Genomic DNA, 20,402 nt, shown 5'->3' with positions numbered 1-20,402 from the left:
AGATCCTATGATCTTAAGTAATATAGGGAAATAAAAAGGAGTAAAATTCCTTTAAAAATTAATTCTTTCTTTTTTGGCCAGAATTTATTTTCCTCTGAAAAAAGCCCCTGCACCAGATGAAAATAAGCATCCATATCTCTTGGCACTGCTCAGGTGATGGATGGGTTTTTTCCTGCCTTGACTTTGGAAAGGTGGGTGGGGTGGAGAGGGAGAAAGGGAGAGAAGAAGAGGAGGTCTGATGGAAGGGAAGAAAACACAATGTAAGAAAATTCCAGAGGAGGAGATTTCTAGCCAAATCCTAAAATTCACACTGGACTGAATGATAATCAAAAAATCTAATATAAACCTAAAGCATGTGACTTCACCTACCCCAGAATTGCACAAAACATTAGCTAAGAGTCCAAAGGCAAGAGGGCACTTCTAGCAAAACAAGACCCTTAGAGATTAGAGACAGGTATAGCTTGGAAAATGACAAGTACCAAGAGCAGGGAGCTCCCCAGTGGGGAAAAACCCTGGAGTGGGGACTTTGGAAGTGCCAGGGAACAGAATCAAGAGGGACCAATGATCAGCACAGCTCAGGGATAATCAATCGTTCTGATTCAGTTCCATCATGGTCAGACCAGGTCAGCTCAGGCATCCAGATGACCAAAGTATTTTGTCCTGAGATACTAGAGGGGAACCTAAAGTTTCCAATCCTATAAACCTCAAAGATTTAGCAGCTCTTAACTCTAACCCCCCCCCAAAAAATAAATAAATCCACAACTGCTACAAGCAGAGGGTCAAAGGAAAAAAATTGCATTTTCCACAAAGACTATGTGTATACTTAGGAGAAATGAAACAAAAGACAAAAAAGTGAAATAAACACGTCAGAGGAAAGAATTTAGGTAGCTTAGAAGGAATACTTTATTCATGTAAATTATAATACACAATCAATGACTCTGAGACAGTAAGAAACATTAGAACAAAATCAAAAGATTGACCAAAAAAACAACAATAAAAAAATGTAGGCTGACATAAAAAAAAAAAAAAAAAAAAAAAAAAAAAAAAAAAAAACCTGACCTAGAAAACATGTCATGGAGAGAGAATTTAAGAAACACTGAACCGCAAAAATCAAATTTTTCTTTTTAAAAAAAGCCTGGGTACCATATTCAAAAAATCAGAACTGAAAAGTGCCTAGATCAATTTAGAAGCAGAGGATAAATATAGAATCTATTAATCATCTCCTGAAAGAAGTCCCAAAAGGAAAAGTCAAAGAATATCACAGCCAAAATCCAATGTTCTCATAGAGGAAAAAAAAAACTACAAATATCTACAAAGAAGCAATTCAAATACAGAACTATAGTCAGAATCATTCAAGACTTAGCAACTTCTATTATATATAAGAAAAGATCAATATTCCTAAAAGCAAAAGATAGAGAAATGTAACCAAAAATAACTTGCTCTACAAAATTGAAAGTAATCCTATAAACGGGGGAAATAGACCTCTAATTTAATTAAAAGAAGATTTTTGCTAGCATTTCTTTTGAAAAAGACCAGAACTAAATTAGGAACTTTAAAAAATAAACAATACAAAAACTCAGAGAAACCTAGAAAGGCAAATTTATTTTATTGGGTGGAGCAGTATATAATTAATAATTGGGATTCATGAGAAAAGAATTCAAATATTGAAGGGTTAGGGAGGAATAAGCATAAGATGAAATCTTGCTTATCTGGAATGGACAAAGGATGGTTGAATATGCAAATTTTGGTGTGGAAATATATCACTATCACACTTAACTTAGACACAAATAGGAAGAGGGTGGGGTTAAGAGGCTGGAAAATACCAGGCCAAGAACAATCACAACTAAAACAAAATTTCACAATCTTAAAGTATGTATTACAAGAGTGAAGGGGATAGGAGGGGTAAAGAAAAGCAAATAACCAGAACTTAAGGGGTATCTCAGATTGATTCCTAGGCAATCAGGGAATGGCTGAACAAATTGTGGTGTATGTATATAGATAAATATTTTGTCATAAGAATTATAAAAGAAATTATTTCACAGAATCTTGATTAGCATGAACTTATGCATAAAAAGTAAACAGAAACATTTTTAAAAATAAGGATAGCTATTCTGTAGAGAGAAATGATTTTTAAAAATTGGAAAATTTGCATCAATGCCATGACCAATTTATGCCTCCTGAGGCTTGGGACCCATTCTTCTGACAGAGAGGTGATGGACTCAAGATACAGAAGGAAAGGTAGCAATAGTGATGCAAAAAAAAAAAAAAAAAAAAAAAAAAAAAAAAAAAAAAAAAAAAAAAAAAGGCCATTGAAACATTCTTTTAAAATGACATTAAAGAATAGAAAGAAGCATGAACAGGCAGAATAGTTTTGAAAGAAAGTAATTTAGAATTTATCACATTTTTTTAAAAAGCAAGGTGTATTAAGTAGAACTTCATAATTTCCTACAGGATTTTTTTGCATAGTGCTGCGTGTATGGAAATTCTTGTTTCTGGTGCTAAGTTGGAAATTTAAAAACTTAAAAACAAAAACAAATTAACCATTAAAAAATGCATTTTTCTAATAGCACCAAGATACTACCTGGAAATATACCTATTCCTTTAGGTCCAAGAAACCCAACTTGTGAGTGTCCATTTGAACCATAAGATTTTATGCTGGGATCTCACTCACACTCTCAATCCACAGCTCCAAATACCTCCCTACCCCAAAGTGCTTTTCACATTCACTTGGTTTAAACCTCTGCAAAGTCTTTAGGCTTTTTGATGTAAGGGAAAGAGAACTGGACTTGAAATAAGGAGCCTCCGGTTTAAACCATATATTGTGCATTTCAAGTCAATGAATTCTCTAAACTTGTTCTCTTCCACAAAAGGAGGATGGATTCCAACACTTGTAATGTCTTTTTCAAGAAGTTTTTGTGAAGAAAGCCTATGTAAATGTTAAGAAGCAGAATCGCATGGCAGAAATTATGCATGGACCCACATTTAACACCACATACTAGGATAAGATCAAAATGGGCCCAAGATTTAGGCATAAAGAACAAGATCATAAATAAATTAGAGGAACATAGGATAGTTTACCTCTCGGACTTGTGGAAAAGGAAGGAATTTGTGTCGAAAGGAGAACTAGAGATCATTATTGATCACAAAATAGAAAATTTTGATTACATCAAATTAAAAAGTTTCTGCACAAACAAAACCAATGCAAACAAGATTAGAAGGGAAGTAACAAATTGGGAAAACATTTTTACAGTTAAAGGTTCTGATAAAGGCCTCATCTCCAAAATATACAGAGAATTGACTTTAATTTATAAGAAATCAAACCATTCTCCAATTGATAAATGGTCAAAGGATATGAAGAGACAATTTTCATATGATGAAATTAAAACCATTTCCACTCTAATCTTCAACATAAAGAAGATCCAACTCACTTCCAGTTGATCAATGATGGACAGAAATAACTATACCCAGAGAAGGAACACTGGGAAGCGAATGTAAATTGTTAGCACTACTGTCTATCTACCCAGGTTACTTATACCTTCGGAAGCTAATAATTAATGTGCAACAAGAAAATGGTATTTATACACATATATTGTATCTAGGTTATATTGTAACACATGTAAAATGTATGGGATTACCTGTCATCTAGGGGAGGGAGTAGAGAGAGGGAGGGGAAAATTTAGAAAAAAAAAACATTTCTACTCATATGAAAGAGTGTTCCAAATCACTATTGATCTGAGAAATGCAAATTAAGACAACTCTGAGATATCATTATACACCTGTCAGATTGGCTAAGATGACAGGAACAAATAATGATGAATGTTGGAGGGGATGTGGGAAAACTGGGACACTGATGCATTGTTGGTGGAGTTGTGAAAGAATCCAACCATTCTGGAGAGCAATCTGGAATTATGCCCAAAAAGTTATCAAAATGTGCATACCCTTTGACCCAGCAATGCTACTTACTGGGCTTATATCCCAAGGAAATACTAAAGAAGGGAAAGGGACCTGTATATGTAAGAATGTTTGTGGCAGCCCTTTTTGTAGTGGCTAGAAGCTGGAAAATAAGTGGATGACCATCAATTGGAGAATGGTTGGGTAAATTATGGTATATGAAGGTTATGGAATATTATTGTTCTGTAAGAAATAACCAACAGGAGGAATACAGAGAGGCTTGGAGAGACTTACATCAACTGATGCTGAGTGAAAGGAGCAGAACCAGATCATTATACACTTCAACAATGATACTGTATGAGGATGTATTCTGATGGAAGTGGATATCTTCAACATAGAGAAGAGCTAATCCAATTCCAATTGATCAATGATGGACAGAATCAGCCACACCCAGAAAAGGAACACTGGGAAGAGTGTAAACTGTGAGCATTGTTTTATTGTTTTGTTTTGTTTTTCTTCCCAGATTATTTTTATCTTCTGAACACAATCCTTCCTTTGCAACAACAACAACAACAACAACAAAATTTGGTTCTGCACATATATATTGTACCTAGGATATACTATTAGATATTTAATATGTATGGGAATGCCTGCCATCTAGGGGAGGGGGTGGAGGGAAGGAGGGGAAAAATTTGGAACAAAAGGGAGTACAAGGAATAAATATGTTGTAAAAAAAAAAAAAAAGTTACCTATGCACATGTACTGTCAAAGAAAATGTTATAATTATAAAAATTAATAAAATACCATGTTTAAAAAAAAAAAAAAAAGAAGCAGAATTCCACCAGGTATGTGGACAGATGTGGTGCTCCTGTCCTGTGATTTCACCAGTGTAAGGAACTCCTTCTGTGAAAACTCCTTCCACCAATGCAGAGTTTAAGAGTCTTACAGAACTTCAGGGGCACTGAAAGGTTATGTGACTTGGTCATATAGCCAAAATGTGTCAGAAAAAGGGGTTGGACTGAAGTTTTCCAGATTCTAAGACCAACATTCTGTCCAGTATGACACATTGTCTTGAACTGTGCTATATAAATGTGAATTAACAGTAAATATAGTTAGCGATAATAAAAAGAACTGAGAGTAATTATTAATAAACACAGTTGAATACACAGTAGACAGAATGCCAAACCTTAAGTCAGAAAGAGCAGAATTCAAATGTGGTTTCAGATATTTGTATGTTGCACTGAGTAAGTAATAACACTGTCTCAGTTTCCTCATCTGTAAAATGAGCTGGAGAAGGAAATCACAAGATACTCCATTATATCTGCCAAGAAAATCCCAAATGGGTCACACAATAACAACAACAAAATGGGAGTAATGAAAACCCCTATCTCATAAGATTCTTGTGAGGATCGTGTGAAATAACATAAGTAAAGAGCTTTGCAGACCTTTAAGTCTTTAAACCTTTAAGTATGTGTATAAATGATATAAGCTATTATTACTATTAACAGCTCACACATTTTTTTTTCTTAGAATGTACCATGTCATCTAATGCTTACAACATTTTTGTGTTAGATAATACAAGTGTTGAATTTTTTCCCTTACAAATGAGGAAACCGAGGCTCAAAGAATTTTGTCCAGTGAATCACTCACTTATAATCAAAATGGCTGTTAAATGGCAGGGGTGAGATTTAAATCCACTGAATCCCTGAATCCAAATCTAGGATTCTTCCCATCACAGTGTAAGGAACACTACTACATTCCTTGAATACACAGGTTCATATACCCAACATATGGGTCAGGTCAAGAAAACATCAGGAAGACCAAGGCTTTAATCACACACCGAATATCCATACTCTGGATGGTAAATGGCCAATATGTAAACAGATGACAAACTGGTCAGGCTGTAAAGGGATGGCCTAAGGGAGAAAGAGACTGATACTTCCCAGACAAAGAGCTGTTTGGATATTAGAATGGATTGTCAAGAATACCATCGAGTTCTTCCACTAATAAACCAAGAGAAAATTTCTTGCTTAGAAGAGATTTTTTTTCTAATAATCACAATAACTACCATTTAGAAAAGGTTTTAAGGTTTATAAAACACTTTACATACAGTTATATTAATTCCTTTGATCCTAACAAGCTTGTGAGAACAGGAAGGAAAAAAGCATTTATTAAGTACCTATTAAATGTCAGGCATTGTGCTGAGCACTTTACAAACATCTCATTTGATCCTCACAACAATCTTATGATTGATTATTCCCAGGATCACACTGCTATTAACTATCTGAAGGAACATTTGAACTCAAGAAGATGTGCTTTCCTTATTCCAAATCCAGTGCTCTATCGGATCATCTAGCTGTCTATAATGTACTTTAGATGAAAGCTTCTTAAACTTTACCCAATTCCTTGTCCCCCAAGAAATTTGTACATGGCCTATAAAAAAGGTACACAAATCAATTTATTGATTATTTATTGATAATCATAATTTTGTCCCCCTCCCAACTCAGTTACAATACCCTAGATGGGGTTGTGACTCACAGTTTAAGAAGCTGAGCTTTGGATGAATTGTCTCACAATCCAGAAATCTCAGTACTTCAAATCTTATCACTCCCATTTTACAAATGAGAAAACTAAATTTCACAGGAAGGTAGTGACTTGTCCATGGTCATAGTGCTAGTAAGCATCAGAGGAAGGCCTGAACCCTAGATTTTTCCTGATTCCAGGTCCAATATTCAATTGAAGATAAGCTTTCCTGTGGTTCAGCTCTTCTCTCCATCCCCTGGGAGAGAGCAGAGAGCTGGTTGAGTCTCAATTACCAGCCAGCCACCTGTTAGGGGTTTAATTAGGCACACACACACTCGGTACTGAGAAAGGAGACAGGAGGCTATTTCAGGGCACTCATGGACTAGCCTGGCCCAGCCTTCCACAGCTACTTAGCTCTACTTTGGGCAGTAAAGCTGGCCACAAAATTCCCACACAGCCATATCACCCGAGTTTCCAGGGACTCAGGTCATTGCTTCTGCATGCTCTTTTCTAACAAAATGCAATAGACCCTGAACTTCCTCAATATCTTGTATGTTATTTCTCTTTTTGTCTTTATGTTCTCTACCATCCATTAGACTGTAAACTCCAAGAGGGCAAGGATCACATCTTAAAGCATGGGCACATTGCTTGTGTTTAACAATTAGATCTCCAGGAAAAAAAAAAAGCTCAAATGACACACTTATAAATTTAATCTGCATTGCCAACATTATCTCCATCAATTTCCTTCATCTAAACAACAAAACAATATATCAAGCTCCGATTTGCTTTGATTTTTGAAGTGTAAATGCTCATGCAAAAAAAGTTAACAATGAATAATTCTCTTTGAGATGTCTCCAACATACCCCTAGTCTTAAAGATCTAAATAGAATCAGTTCAGATTTCTATCGAATTTATAATTTTCAGACAGATACTCATAATGAATGTTTTTGTTAGCCACAACAATCACAATGGCCAATCTACTAAGATGAAGAAGAGTTGTGATCCATACTAATGGAGGGACTATTTATACCCAGTACTTGAATACCAGAACATTACAATTTACAAAACATTTTCTTTACATGAACCTTGTTGAAACAAGTAATGAAGAGTATTATATGCATTTTGCAAATAGGCAAACTGAGGTTTAGAGAAAAAGGGATTTCCCCAATGTTCAAATACCAGTAAAAGGGCAAAGCTGAGATTAGAATCCAAGTGTCTTGATCTAAATTCCTGCACATGGCTCAAGATCTGGGAGCATCTTCAGAGACTGGCCAATCCAACCTCTTTTTACAGATCCCTATGGTGGCTCTTACTTTACTGCACTATAAAGAGTACATTTAACTGAATATGATAGCTCTCCAGACATATACTCTGTGGGTGCTGAATGATTTCACCCGCAAAGACCCTGAGGCTGTCCCACTCTCTGAAGGACTCCCTTTTCTATTCCCTCAACATATCATATGAAGATCTTCTCTCTAGGGAAAAGGGCTTGGGAAAGTAGGAAACAAGTACATATTAGCCCTACTATGTGGGACATACAGTGCTAAGCACTTTACAACTGTATTATCATTTGATCTTCACAACAATCCTGGGAGATGGGTGCTTTTGAGGAAATTGAGGCAGGTAGATTAAATGACTCATCCAGGGACACACAGCTAGGAAGAGTCTAAGGCTGCATCAGGATCCCTTTGTTGCTTCAGGAAAAGCTGGTCCTTTCCCAGATGAGAAGAAATTGCAATGATCCTTTGGGTTATAAATATAGAAACAACAAAAAAATAGGCTGGTGTTTAAAAGGGAGTTTGTCTTGTTTTTATTAAATGAAACCACCAGATGAGGTCTGACCAGATTAGCACTAGGCTAGAAGACTCAATTCTAGACTTAAACATCAGTCAGAAAGTATTCTGAGTTACTATCTGCTTCTGTCCAGGTTGCTTCTTTCACAAAGGCAGGATCTCTCAAACCCAGCTTGATCAGCCATCCTCACTCATTCTTCCTTCCACCCAGTCACACAACTGATTAGTCTTGCAGGGTGATCACTTTAAACATAATCTGAAGTTATCAGGGCAGGGGGGTAGGCAGAAAAAAATAAAATAAAAAGTAAAGCTAAATAAAAGAACAACAACCCAGTACAAGTATAATTTTTATGGCTTCCCTGCTTGGTGATCAATCATTCTCTATTGAATGGAATAGGACGCTCACTATCTCTTCCAAGAAAAATTGATCAGAAACTGTGTATTTCTCAGGATGGGCACACTTTGCAAAGCAAAGCTAGGTTTAAAAGAGAGGAGGCTACAGAGGGCAGGGATAAAGTCTAAGTCCGTCACTGATCAGGCTCTTTGAGCTTCTGAACACTCCCTCCTGTGCGAGGCAGGAGAGCCACAGAGGCAGCTGTGTCCTTCTGATAGAATTATCACACCCTCCCATCTTTGTGGGTATGACCCAGGTTTGGTGGGTCTATCAGAATTGGAAGCACCACAGGGCAGCTTCACTCCCTCTCCAGCTGACACTGTGGCATGTGGGGAGCCAATCTCTGCTCCTCAGACTGGGTAGAAGTTATTGCAACCAGTGGCTCTCTCAGCCTGGCCACAAAGCAGGAGCCTCTGATGGGACAGCTCTGATGGGACAGAACAGAGAATTCTGGTCCAGAGCTCTGACCTTAACCAGCTCATCTGTAAAGTGGCCAGAATTATTCCCACCCTCCCTATCTCTGAAAGTGGTTAGGATGCTCAAAAAGGACTGAAAACTAGCTTAAAAGTACTAATGTTATCATTACTAACCATAATAGAACCCAGCTTCTTAAACTATGGTTTAAAAATGTCTATTGTTTAGAAGACTAGGGTCTCATAACTGAATGTGGGGGGGTTGCAAAATAATGATTTATTATCAGTGTTTGATTTGCACACTAATTTTATACACCTATATACCCAGGTTTATGTAGACATGTACTAGTTTTCCTTAACCTGTTTCCTCATCTGTCAGAGATCTGACCTTAGGGCCAGGTTGTCCATCTGACACATCCACATCAGCTGGCTGCCTCTGGACTGCATCCTGAAAGGGCCCAAGAAATTCTTTAAAGCTATTCAAGTGTCCAACTAAATTGATATTAGTAGCTCAACGAGGTTGCTTGTCTACATCTTAAAGCTACATGATAAACATCTAGGATGCTTAACTCATATGGGTTAGTGGGAGAATAAATGAAGCAGCTATGTGTCCTGGTAGAGAACTGAGAAGATTTGAATTCAAATCCTGTCCTAGACACACTAGCTGTGTGAATCTGGGTGTGTCAGTTAACCTGTTTTTCAGCAATAATTTCCTTTTCCATAAAACCAGGTTAACAGCACCAACTAAAATAATGATGGATTATGATAGCACCTATTTTTCAGGATTGTTGTGAAAATTAAATGAGTTAACATTTGTAAGGGGCTTTGCAGGGGTTAAAGGGACACACACAATCCTCAGTCACAAAGCTTCTTAAACTTTTCCCCCTTTTCGCCCATGAAACTTTTACATAACCCCAGCTCACTATCCACTCCCCCACCCCAGATTATCTCCTCGACAAAGGCAGGGTCTCTCCCTATACATCTCAAACCTGGCTTAATCAGCCATTCCTTCTCATTCCTCCTTCCACCCAGCCTGCCAGTCACACTGCTCAATCTGACAGGGTGATGAACTGAAACATCAATTTGAAGTTACCAGGGCAGGTGAGTGTGCAGGAAGGCAAACAAATTAAAAAAAAAAAAACAAACAAACAAAAAAAAACAAAACAGAGGTTCTGGAGAAGTGCCCACACAAGCTGCTTGCTGTGGGGTGGGGTTGGGAGGGGATGCAAAGGTAGAAACTCTGTGGGGAAATGATTCTCTCTCTCCCTATATTGATGTTCCTGGGCAGCTGACAGTTACTATGGAGAGAAAATAAATACAAGCCAGTAGTTGCAATGTGAACATCCCCAAAAGGGGATTTTTAGCTCAAAATCTAGGGGAGGCAAGAGACAGTGAAAGGAGGGGGCTCACTCATCCTGTATGGCTACCTGTGATCAGACAGCATAATCCAGGGAGATCCATTTTTGTCCAAGAAATTTTTACCTGACCTCAGGTATATAGATATGTAAAATGGGTATACAAATTAAACATTTACTGACAAGCCAATTTCAGTTACAAGACCCCATACAGCATTGCAACCCAAGCTTTAATAAGCTGGGACATGGCCAAGGAGGCTATTTACAGCCATCAATTTCACACCTGAAGAACCAGTCTTCATGCAAGTTTCAGTTCTACCACAAAGTAGCTACACCAAATCAATTCCCTCTTTTTTAGATTTTGATTTGTGGTTATTCAATCATGTCTAATTCTTTATGACACAATTAAGGGTTTTCTTGGCAAAGATGCTTTAGTGGTTTGCCATTTTCTTCTCCAGCTCATTTTACAGATAAGGAAATTGAGGCAGAGAGGTTAAGTGATTTGCCTAGGGTCACCTAGCTGCTATCAGATTCCTTACCTGCAAGTGGAGAGAAGTGGACCAGATGCTAATACCTTCATCACTAACTCCAGCTTCCTTCCGTGCATGGTCTTCCTAGACAGTCCTTACAGTCAGGGACTGTGTTATGGCTTTCTTGGCAATGCAGTAGGTACTTCTAAATGTTTACTGATTGACAATAGCTCAAGTTTCTGTAGCCCTTTTAGGTTTACAAAACAACAGCCTTGCAACAATATCTCAATATAGATAATGCAGGTATCAAAGTTTCCATTTAAAAAGTGAAGAAATAAGCTCCGATTGTGATCATATCTCTATCAACTGTGAAAGATTGAATTCAAACCCAGACCAGGACTTTTTCCTCCATCACCCCAACTTCTTGGAGCTCTAATATTCTAGAACGATGTTTCTATACCCTGCCAGCTAATTAATAGGACAGGAGAATACAAACTTTGCTTTTGGCTGTATCGATCCCTAACTTCTCACACAGGATGTGCATGTATAATAAATAAATTATTATTTATTAATAAATTTATAATAATTTATAAATAATAATAATTTAATAAATTTGTTGCATTGGCCTGGCTTGAGTGTTCTAAAGATTATGAGTTGCTAACAACCACTCTGCCCTGTTCTCCTCAGGTATAGGGTATTTCCCAGCTTGATTCTGGGTTTAACAACTTCAACAAGCTCCTTCTTCCACCCACTCAGTTCTGTTGGGTACTCAAAAGCCTGTGATAGCCCAAAAGACTGGATTCTCACCTGAGACAAGCAAATATTTTTGCCTACTTGGACTACCCCCCCCAACAGGCTCTTCTTTGAGTTCAAAACATTTACTCACTTAAGTCATTTGCTTAACACCTTACCATTTATTGTCTGGTGCCAGGGCAATGAGATGTGGGGGAACACCTTAATCTATAGTACCTTCCATTTGCCCACAACTGGTATCATAAAGACCTGTCCTCCAGTAAAACTCTGCATACTCTTTGATCCTTCAGGGTTACTACTGGGTCTGTATCCCAAAGAGACCATAAAAGAGGGGAAAAGACCCACATATGCAAAAATGTTTGGGGCAGCCCTTTTTGCAGTGGCAAGGAACTGGAAATTGAATGGATGCCCATCAGGTGGGGAATGGCTGAATAAGTTACAGCACATGAATGTAATGGAATATTATTGTTTTGTAAGAAATGATGAGCAGGATGATTTCAGAAAAGCCTGAAAAGTCTTACATGAACTGATGTTGAGTGAAACAAGCAGAACCGAGAGAACATTGTACACAGTAATAACAAGATTATGTAATGATCAATTATGATGGGTTTGGCTCTTTTCAACAAGGAGGTGATTCAAGGCAATTCCAATAAAATTCCAAATACCATCCATATCTAGAGAGAGAACTATGGAGATTGAATATGAATCAAAGTATAGTATTTTTTTACTTTTTTTGTTTGTTTTTTTTTTCCTTTCTCATGTTTTTCCCCCTTTTGGTCCGATTTTTTTTTTTTTTTGTACAACATGACAAATGGGGAAATATATTTAAAAGAATTGCACATATTTAGTCTTTATCAGATTACTTACTATCGTAGATAGGAGAAAGATAAGGGAGGAAGGGGAAAATTTAGAACACAAAGTTTTGGGTTTTTTTTGAGGCTGGGGTTAAGTGACTTGCCCAGGGTCACACAGCTAGGAAGTGTTAAGTGTCTGAGACCAGATTTGAACTCCGGTCCTCCTGAATTCAAGGCTGGTGCTCTATCCACTGCACCATCTAGCTGCCCCTTAGAACACAAAGTCTTAAAAAATAAATGTTGAAAACTATTGATGAGTGTTAACTGCTTGCATTTTTGTTTTTCTTCCTAGCTTATTTTTACCTGTGCAACAAGAGAACTGTTCAGTTCTACGCACATATATTGTATCTAAGATATACTATAACATATCTAACATGTATAAGACTGCCTGCCATCTAGGGGAAGGGGTGGAGGGAAGGAAGGGAAAAATCAGAACAGAAGTGAGTGCAAGGAATAATGTAAAAAATTACTCATGCATATGTACTGTCAAAAAAAGTTATAATTATTAAAAAAAAAAAAAAAAAGACTTGCCCTAAAGGAGCTTATATTCTAGGCCTATAGCTCTACCACTGGGTGAAAGAGGATAGCAATTTATATAATACCCTTATGTACTAACACTATGCTAAAAAAATTTTTTTTTACAAATATTATCTCATTTTTATTATTAGTAATACCCATATTTCACCATGGAGGAAACTGAGGCAAACAGTGGTTAGGTCATATAACTAGTATCTTGGAGTAGATTTGAACTCAGTTTTTGTGATTCTAGTCCAAGCACTCTATCCATCTGTTCTAACTTACTATGTAACCTTAGAAAAGGTGTTTATCTTTTCTGGGTCTCAATCAATTACTTAATCTGTAATTTGAAGGTGGTCTGCTAGAGAATCTCAGGTTCCTTCAAGTGCTGACACTGAGTTTTTGGCCTTTGCTCAAAATAGGCAGATCACATGAAGAAATCAATTACTCCCTGGCCACCAATATCAAGTCTAAATCATTTCTAGTTGTCATTATTAGCATTTGTTCCAATCTTTGTCCTGGCTCAGCTTCTAGTCAATGTTCTAAGAACAGCCACATTCAATTTAACTCAACAATCACATTTCACAAACACTGACAGCCGAACCCTCTATCCACAAAATCTTTACCAGTCTTAAATGCCAGGAGAAAATACAAGGTATCCCCAAAAGTCTTAGTTCAGTCTTAAGCTTTGGGGAATAAGATCTTTTATAAATTAAACCCCAAGACACTTCAGTGCTCACTAGCACAATTTTCATTATTAAGCATTGTGCCCAAGATAAAGAAATATGATCCAAAGCTTGCCCTCTAGATTCTTACAAGTCTAAGGCATTGATGTCAAATAGAAAAAAGTGGCTGAGGGGAAGAGTTAGGAGGTACACTGATTCGTATAAGGATTCCTGCAGGCCACATATTGACTTAGAAAAACATCACCTATCTATTGCCAGTCGCATAGACTGACACCTCTGATCTAAGGCAATATCACTGTCCCCTAAATTATGTGTGAATATCTCCTTTGTCCTTTTACTCTTATCTCTCCTGCCTAGAAGATTCCTCCCTGTCTCTTCTGGGCTTATATAGCACAGTCTTCAAAGCTAGCCTTGATTATTAAATTTCTCACTGATCTATCATAAGGCACAAGAGAACTTCAAAGCCATTAGTTTTCCAACTCTCACCCCTTTTTTACCCGAGAAATTTTTACGTGGCCTAAGTGTATATAAAGATATACAAATCAAATATTTACTGATCATAAATCATAATTTCAGAACTACTACATTCAGTTACAAAACCCTAAATGAGGTCTAGAACCATTGTTTAAGAAGCTGGGATCTACATAAAAGAGAGAAAAGGTCCCACACGTGCAAAAATGTTTGTAGCAGCCCTTTTTGTGGTGGCAAGGAAACTGGGAAATTGAGTGGATGCCCATCAGTTGAGGAATGGCTAAATAAGTTATGATATATGAATGTAATGGAATATTATTGTTCTCTAAGAAATGATGAACAGGTTGATTTCAGAAAGGCCTAAAAAAACTTACATGAATTGATGCTGAGTGAAGTGAGCACAACCAAGAGAACATTGTACACAGTAATATAGAAAGATTATGAGATGATTTGATGATTCAAGGCAATTCCAACAGACTTGGGATGCAAAATACCATCTGTATCCAGAGAAAACTGGATCAAAGCATACTACTTCACCTTTTTGTTTGTTTTTTATTTCTTGTGTTTTTTCCTCTTTGAGTCTAATTTTTCTTGCACAATATGACAAGTATGAAAATGTTTAAAAATCTCTATCAGGTTACTTGCTCTCTATGGGAAAGGCAAGATAAGGGAGGGAGAGAGAAAAAATATGGAACAAAATCTTACAAAAATGAATGTTAAAATTATCTTTATGTGTATTTGGAAAAATAAAATTCTATAATAAAGACAACCACAACAAAAAAGCTGGGATCTAGTTTAATCCTTTCATTTCAAAGTCACAGAAATAGTAGGAAGCAGAACCAGAATTTGAATCCAAGTCCATTATTCTTTGCACCTTGTCACCATTTCCATCCTTCCTTTGAGCTTTTAGGGGAGAGGGATCATTGTCTTTGTACCTCATGGGCACTTATGACCAGTCACCATCTCCTTGTGGTGCTAGTCTATTTTTTTAGATGCACGCGTGTAACAGTCTTATCTCCCCACTACACTATAAGTTCTTTGGAGATATCAACTATGTCTTATACTTCTCTCCATCTCGTGTGGTGCTCTGTGTATAGTAGGCACAAAGAACAGCCTTGGCAATCACGTAAATATATATACTACTTCTACCAGTCAGCTGGGGAGAAGCAGAGAGCATTCCAGCCCAGCATAAATCCTTTTTACTAGCCCAGCATAAATCTTGACTCACCCTGGTAAGTAACCATAAGGTACAACTAGTCAGATCAGAGGAAGCACTTCTTGAGCTAAGGCCCTGCATACAGAGGTGGGAGGGCCTTTATGGGTCATTAATTCCAGCTTTTTCAATTAATGAATGAAAAAAATCAAAGGCCAAACATGAGCATATTCAGATCTGTAGGAAACTTATGACCAACCAAAGAAACCAGGAACCAGGCCACAGAGAAGGGATCCAAGAATCCTTAATGCTTTTCCCAAGAGGGCCTCTGGCAAGATATTATCGTTCTGTGTCACAGCTAACATACATCAATGTTAGCTTTAAGATCCGTAGAGCACTTTTATATCCATTGTCTTTTTTAGAAATTGTGCTGTTAGTGCTTTTATTATCATTTTTATAATGGAGGAAATTGAAGCTGAGAGAGGTTAAATAATTGAACTAAGATCACATTGATTGATTGACAGCTATCTAGTGTCTTCCTGAATGCAAGCCCAACTAGATGCCTTTCCAGGATAAAGTAATAAGAATTCCTATGTCAAGATCAATGTAAGTCATACATAGGAAAAGGGAGATTCAATCTTCCTCGAAAGTCATTTACTTTTAAATAAAGACATTTCTTCCCATTTTGTTCATTAGACAAAGGGCTCCAATCTAAGGACCAATTTTATTCATACTTGTAGAGTTAATGAATATTGAATAAAAGCAAAAACCAGCTTATTAGCTCTTAGATTTGGTTTTTCAATTACCTAGTTACCTTTGATAAGTGACTTCCCTACTCCAAGTCTCAGTTTCCTTCATTACTACCTTGTTAAATGACAAAGGGTATACCCAAAGACTTAGTACAGTTTTAACCTTCAGCACTTTAACACTGTGTTAAGATTTTTTTTTGAGGGGGGCCCACAAACATAGCTGTGCATGTGTCTTAAAAAAAAAACACCTGTCTATAACAACTTGCCAGTTTCATATACAATTGCTTTCTTTGTTCTTTAAACATGGAAAATATTTGTCGATGATTAAGTTTGCATAAAAAAAATTCAAATAAAATGTAGGGGGTCAGGCTGGTTGACTTCTAAGGTCCCTGCCAACTCTGATACTCTATAGCTCCACAGCCTGATTGGCTCCTATTCCCCCAGGAAGCCAGAAGCCAGGCAAAGGAGGCTCCCATGTGGGGCAACCTTTCTTGGTTCCTCCCCCAAAGGGGAAAAAGGACTCGGGGAGGAATGCTGACTCAGGCAGTTGTCAGTGGTTGAAATTATTTAGGTAGACAACTGTCCTCTCTGGTTTTCTTGGAGTATTTTGGGATAATGCTGCTTTAGAATCTACAAAGTACTTGGCTTACAACAAACCATTCATTCAACAGTCAGACTGTAAGACCAGTAAAAGCCTTGTATTTTTGACAGGCATTTCAGAAGCACACAATCCTCTCTATCATTTTCTTTCCCTGTGGCAGCAGGGGATAATTGAGGCCCAGGAAGGTGGAGGCTCTTAACCAATGTTACCCAGGCTTTGTAAGGTCCTAGAGGACAGAGGCTAGTCCTTTGGCAGGGTCTGGACAGTGACTAGCAAATGGTGGTAAGCCAATCAATCTGAAATCACTACCTAGGAGCAGTAATGAGTCAGACATGGGCCAAAGAGAATTTGGTATCTTTCTGTTCTGGACTCAAGCCAGGCTAGCTCTGTTTGATTTCTTGCCTTTTATTCACAGTCTTTAATCACTCTCTCAACAACCCCTCATCTGGCCCCCTGGATTTGTCTTGCTTTCTCTTCACCCAGGGCTGACTTAGGGAGTACACTTTATAATTAGTGGTCTGGAATGGGGGAAGGGGGGAAAAGGGAGGAAAAAGTTTAGAAATATCCTGTGAACTAGTCTGGCCCTCTGATTGAAGCTGTCTCCAGGGGATAACTCCAGGGCTGCATCAATTTAAAAACAAAACAAACTCCCCCTCCCCCCTTTCCTTTCTTTTTTAGCATCCCTGCCTACAATTTCTGTGAGTCTAAAAATGGACTACTGTTTCTACCCGAATTGTTTTGAACCAGATGCAGCAACCAGACTGCCATCTCTATATATGTTTAGAACGATCAATTAGGGTGCTTACCAAGAAACCGAGATTATTTCAACTACAAAAAAGCCCAAATCAAACAAAACTCCCCACCAGAATCATAAGGTTGTTTCTGATCTCCTGGGAGCTGCTTGGCTGTTTCTCCCTCACCTTGACTCTTGCCTGTCAGAGGGCCCCATAATTAGACTTGGAAAAGCCTAATTTAGACATTTTTTAAAAAGAAAGTCAAAACCAGGACAGTTTACTTCAACTTAGGACCATCTCTTATTGTACTATAAGGCACCAGCTACAGTATAAAGGAGTTCAGAAGTGTTGAGCTCAAATTTTCACTTCTGTCATTTTATCTACTTTGGAAAAAATCATTTTTCTCTGAGCCCTCATAAATGGGGAGGGGGGTAAGATGTAATCTCTACAGACCCTTGAAATCTATGACCCTTTCTCTCTCCAACCTGTGTGCAGCATGTGGTGAAGGAATTCTAAGAGAAGAATGAAGCCATAAATTTGTGGGGAAGAGGGAGTCCCACATTTCAGACTTCAAAGAGAAAAAGGGAAAGGCTGGGTCTATAAGCGGTGAGAACTTCATAGAACAAGAGAAACGTTAATAGCAGCTTTAAATTTAGAAAAATAACCAGAGCCTTCATTCAATTCAACAAGCATTCACTGAAGAACTGTTTGTGAATAAGGAAGGCCCTGTCTGTGCTGGAATCCTTCCTCTCTGTGCTCTCTCCCACTCTGCTCTTCTACCCCTTATAAAGCCACATTTGGTAGCTGATATTTCTGTCCCAGGCTTTTTCCGGGCTCCCTTCATCGCGGACACGGCATTCTCAGAGTTAAACATAAGTACAGGAGTTCAAAAGCTCCTCAAGCTGGGTCCTTACCCATGACATGCTCCCACTGACCTAGGGAGACAATGCACCAGAGATAACCTCTCCTGCCGGGTGCAAGTTGCAGAAGAAACTTTTCACACTCCGTGACTTTCAGCCCCAGGGCTGGAAGAGGGAAGGAATGCAGTTCGGACCCTACACCCTGACAGGCTGCCACACTCGGAGGGGCGGGAAGGAGAGGGGGCGAGTATCTCCCAGGAGCGCTCCCTGTTTCGGGGGGGAGGGGGGGTAGTCTCCCCACTACCTAAAACTCGGGATTGGAAATAAACTCACGACCCCGAGAACAAGTGGCGTCTCCCCCGCTTTCGCTTGTTTACAAATACGAGCGGCGTGGGCAGGCGCCCTCCCACCCCCTTCCCGCAGAGGCACCCGCCAGGCTCCGGCTGGCACAGGAGGGCAGGGAGGTGGAAACAAAGCCCCAGCTCCGAGACAGGGGGATGGTAACGGAGATCAGCTGGAGCCCTCCGCGGCGGAGACGCGGCCACATTTCTCAGGTCCTCCCTCCGGCCCCCTCCCTCCCTTCCAGCGGCTCCGCGGACACGCTAATTCCGTTGCCGAAGCCCCTCTCCGCGGCTGCTAGATAAAATAAAACAATAATGAGAACGAGGGAGAGAGGAGAGCTCGGTTCTCGGGAAAATCAGTCCCGGCTAGCTAGAGGGCACTCTCCGCGTAGCTCGCCAGCTCCTCGCTTTCCGTGCAAACAAAAGATAGAAAAGGAGGAGGGGGTGGCGCGCGGACTGGGGGGCGGGAGGGGTACGGCGGGAGAAGCGGGGCTCAGCCGGCGCCGCGTTACCGTTCAGTTTGACCGTGAACTGCCTCCGCTTCCGATCGTGCTCCACCTGGATGGGGCAGTTTTGCTCCAGGATGTTCAGCTGTGCAGAGTGTGCCATGGTGGGGCTCGGGTCTGGGGGAGCGGGTTCTGGCTCTCGAGGGTCCGAGCGAGAGGGGGAGCCGGGCGGCTGCGGCGGCGGGCGGCCCCTTCCCGGCGTCTCGGGGGAAGCGCGAGCAGGAGCGCGCGGGGGTCGCTCCGGGAGCCGCGGTGGAGGAGCTGGCTCTGAAACTGACACACAGCAGCAGCGAGCGGCGGCAGCGGCGGCGGCTGCAGCGGCGGCAGCGGCAGCAGCAACAAAAAGCCAGGAAATCAGCTGTGAACTCACGTGCTGGTCGTCTGACCAATGGGTGCGCGGCCTTTTTGTTTTGATACATTCCATTCGACTCTTAAAGGGACACCCCACCTATCCCTAGGTTTTCTCGCCTTCTCAGCTACGACCCCTCCTCCTCCCCAACCCACTACTTATTTATTTATTTTTATTTATTTTGGGGGGTGGGGTGTTGTTCTCTCCCTCCCCCTTTACGTCCAGCGGTGGACACACAACTTCTTTGCTATTAAAACACCCTCTTCAGAAAAGGCCCAAACAGGAGAAATGTTGAATGAAAAGGGATCATTATCATATTGCCCGTCTTCTCAATGGGTGGGGGTGGGGTTAGAGATGGGGGAAAAATTTGGAACTCAACATTTTAAAAATGAATGCTAGGAATGAATGAGTGAATGAATGAATGAATGAGAAATATATATATATATATTTTTTTTAACAAAGAAAGATGACCGTTCTTTTTTCTCTCCTCAGTGACACTCCCTACCCCCTTCCCAGGTAAATCGATCTTCCCCTTACCACCGGCATCCCGGGCATTATCCTCCGGAGACTAATTAAGAGCTTGGGACTTTTTTTTTTTTTCTAAAGAAGTTTAGGGACACGCGACATCATTCTCTGAACTGTCGTTCATCAAACTCACCTAAAGATGCCTTTCCTCCAGCAGAACACCTGAGGAAGAAATCAGTCCTTATCAATTTACTGCGATTCATGTTTGCCAAGAACCTTGTTCCTGAGGGGAGCAAGTACCTGGCAAACAATAGGTGCCTAATAAGTGCTTATTGGATCGATAGATTCCAGGTGATGGGGGCATAAAAAAGTTAGATAAAATAATCGGTCGACACTCTAGTATGGGATAAAAACAAACTACACAAGAGGGAGTTGGGTGTCACAGTGAATAGAGTACTGGACCTGGAGAGATCTGAATTCAGATCCTTCCTGGATGTGTTCTTGTCTTTTTTTTCTCCCCCAGTT

General features: G+C 39.5%; 1 protein-coding gene across 1 annotated transcript in view; it reads right to left on the bottom strand.

The window, feature by feature from the left end:
• The window catches only part of NATD1 (N-acetyltransferase domain containing 1), a 47,182-nt gene extending 27,746 nt beyond the window's left edge, over nucleotides 1-19,436 (bottom strand). Inside the window, exon 1 of the mRNA XM_074281273.1 lies at nucleotides 19,070-19,436. Coding sequence (XP_074137374.1) covers nucleotides 19,070-19,166 — 97 coding nt within the window. The 5' untranslated portion in view covers nucleotides 19,167-19,436. The remainder of the gene's footprint in view (nucleotides 1-19,069) is intronic.
• Between the last annotated feature and the right edge of the window lie 966 nt (nucleotides 19,437-20,402).

The sequence above is a fragment of the Sminthopsis crassicaudata genome, chromosome 1, assembly GCF_048593235.1.
Source record: "Sminthopsis crassicaudata isolate SCR6 chromosome 1, ASM4859323v1, whole genome shotgun sequence".
Taxonomy (NCBI): Eukaryota; Metazoa; Chordata; class Mammalia; order Dasyuromorphia; family Dasyuridae; genus Sminthopsis; species Sminthopsis crassicaudata.
Note: the sequence above shows the minus strand (reverse complement) of the source record. Positions and strands in the feature narration are given on the sequence as shown.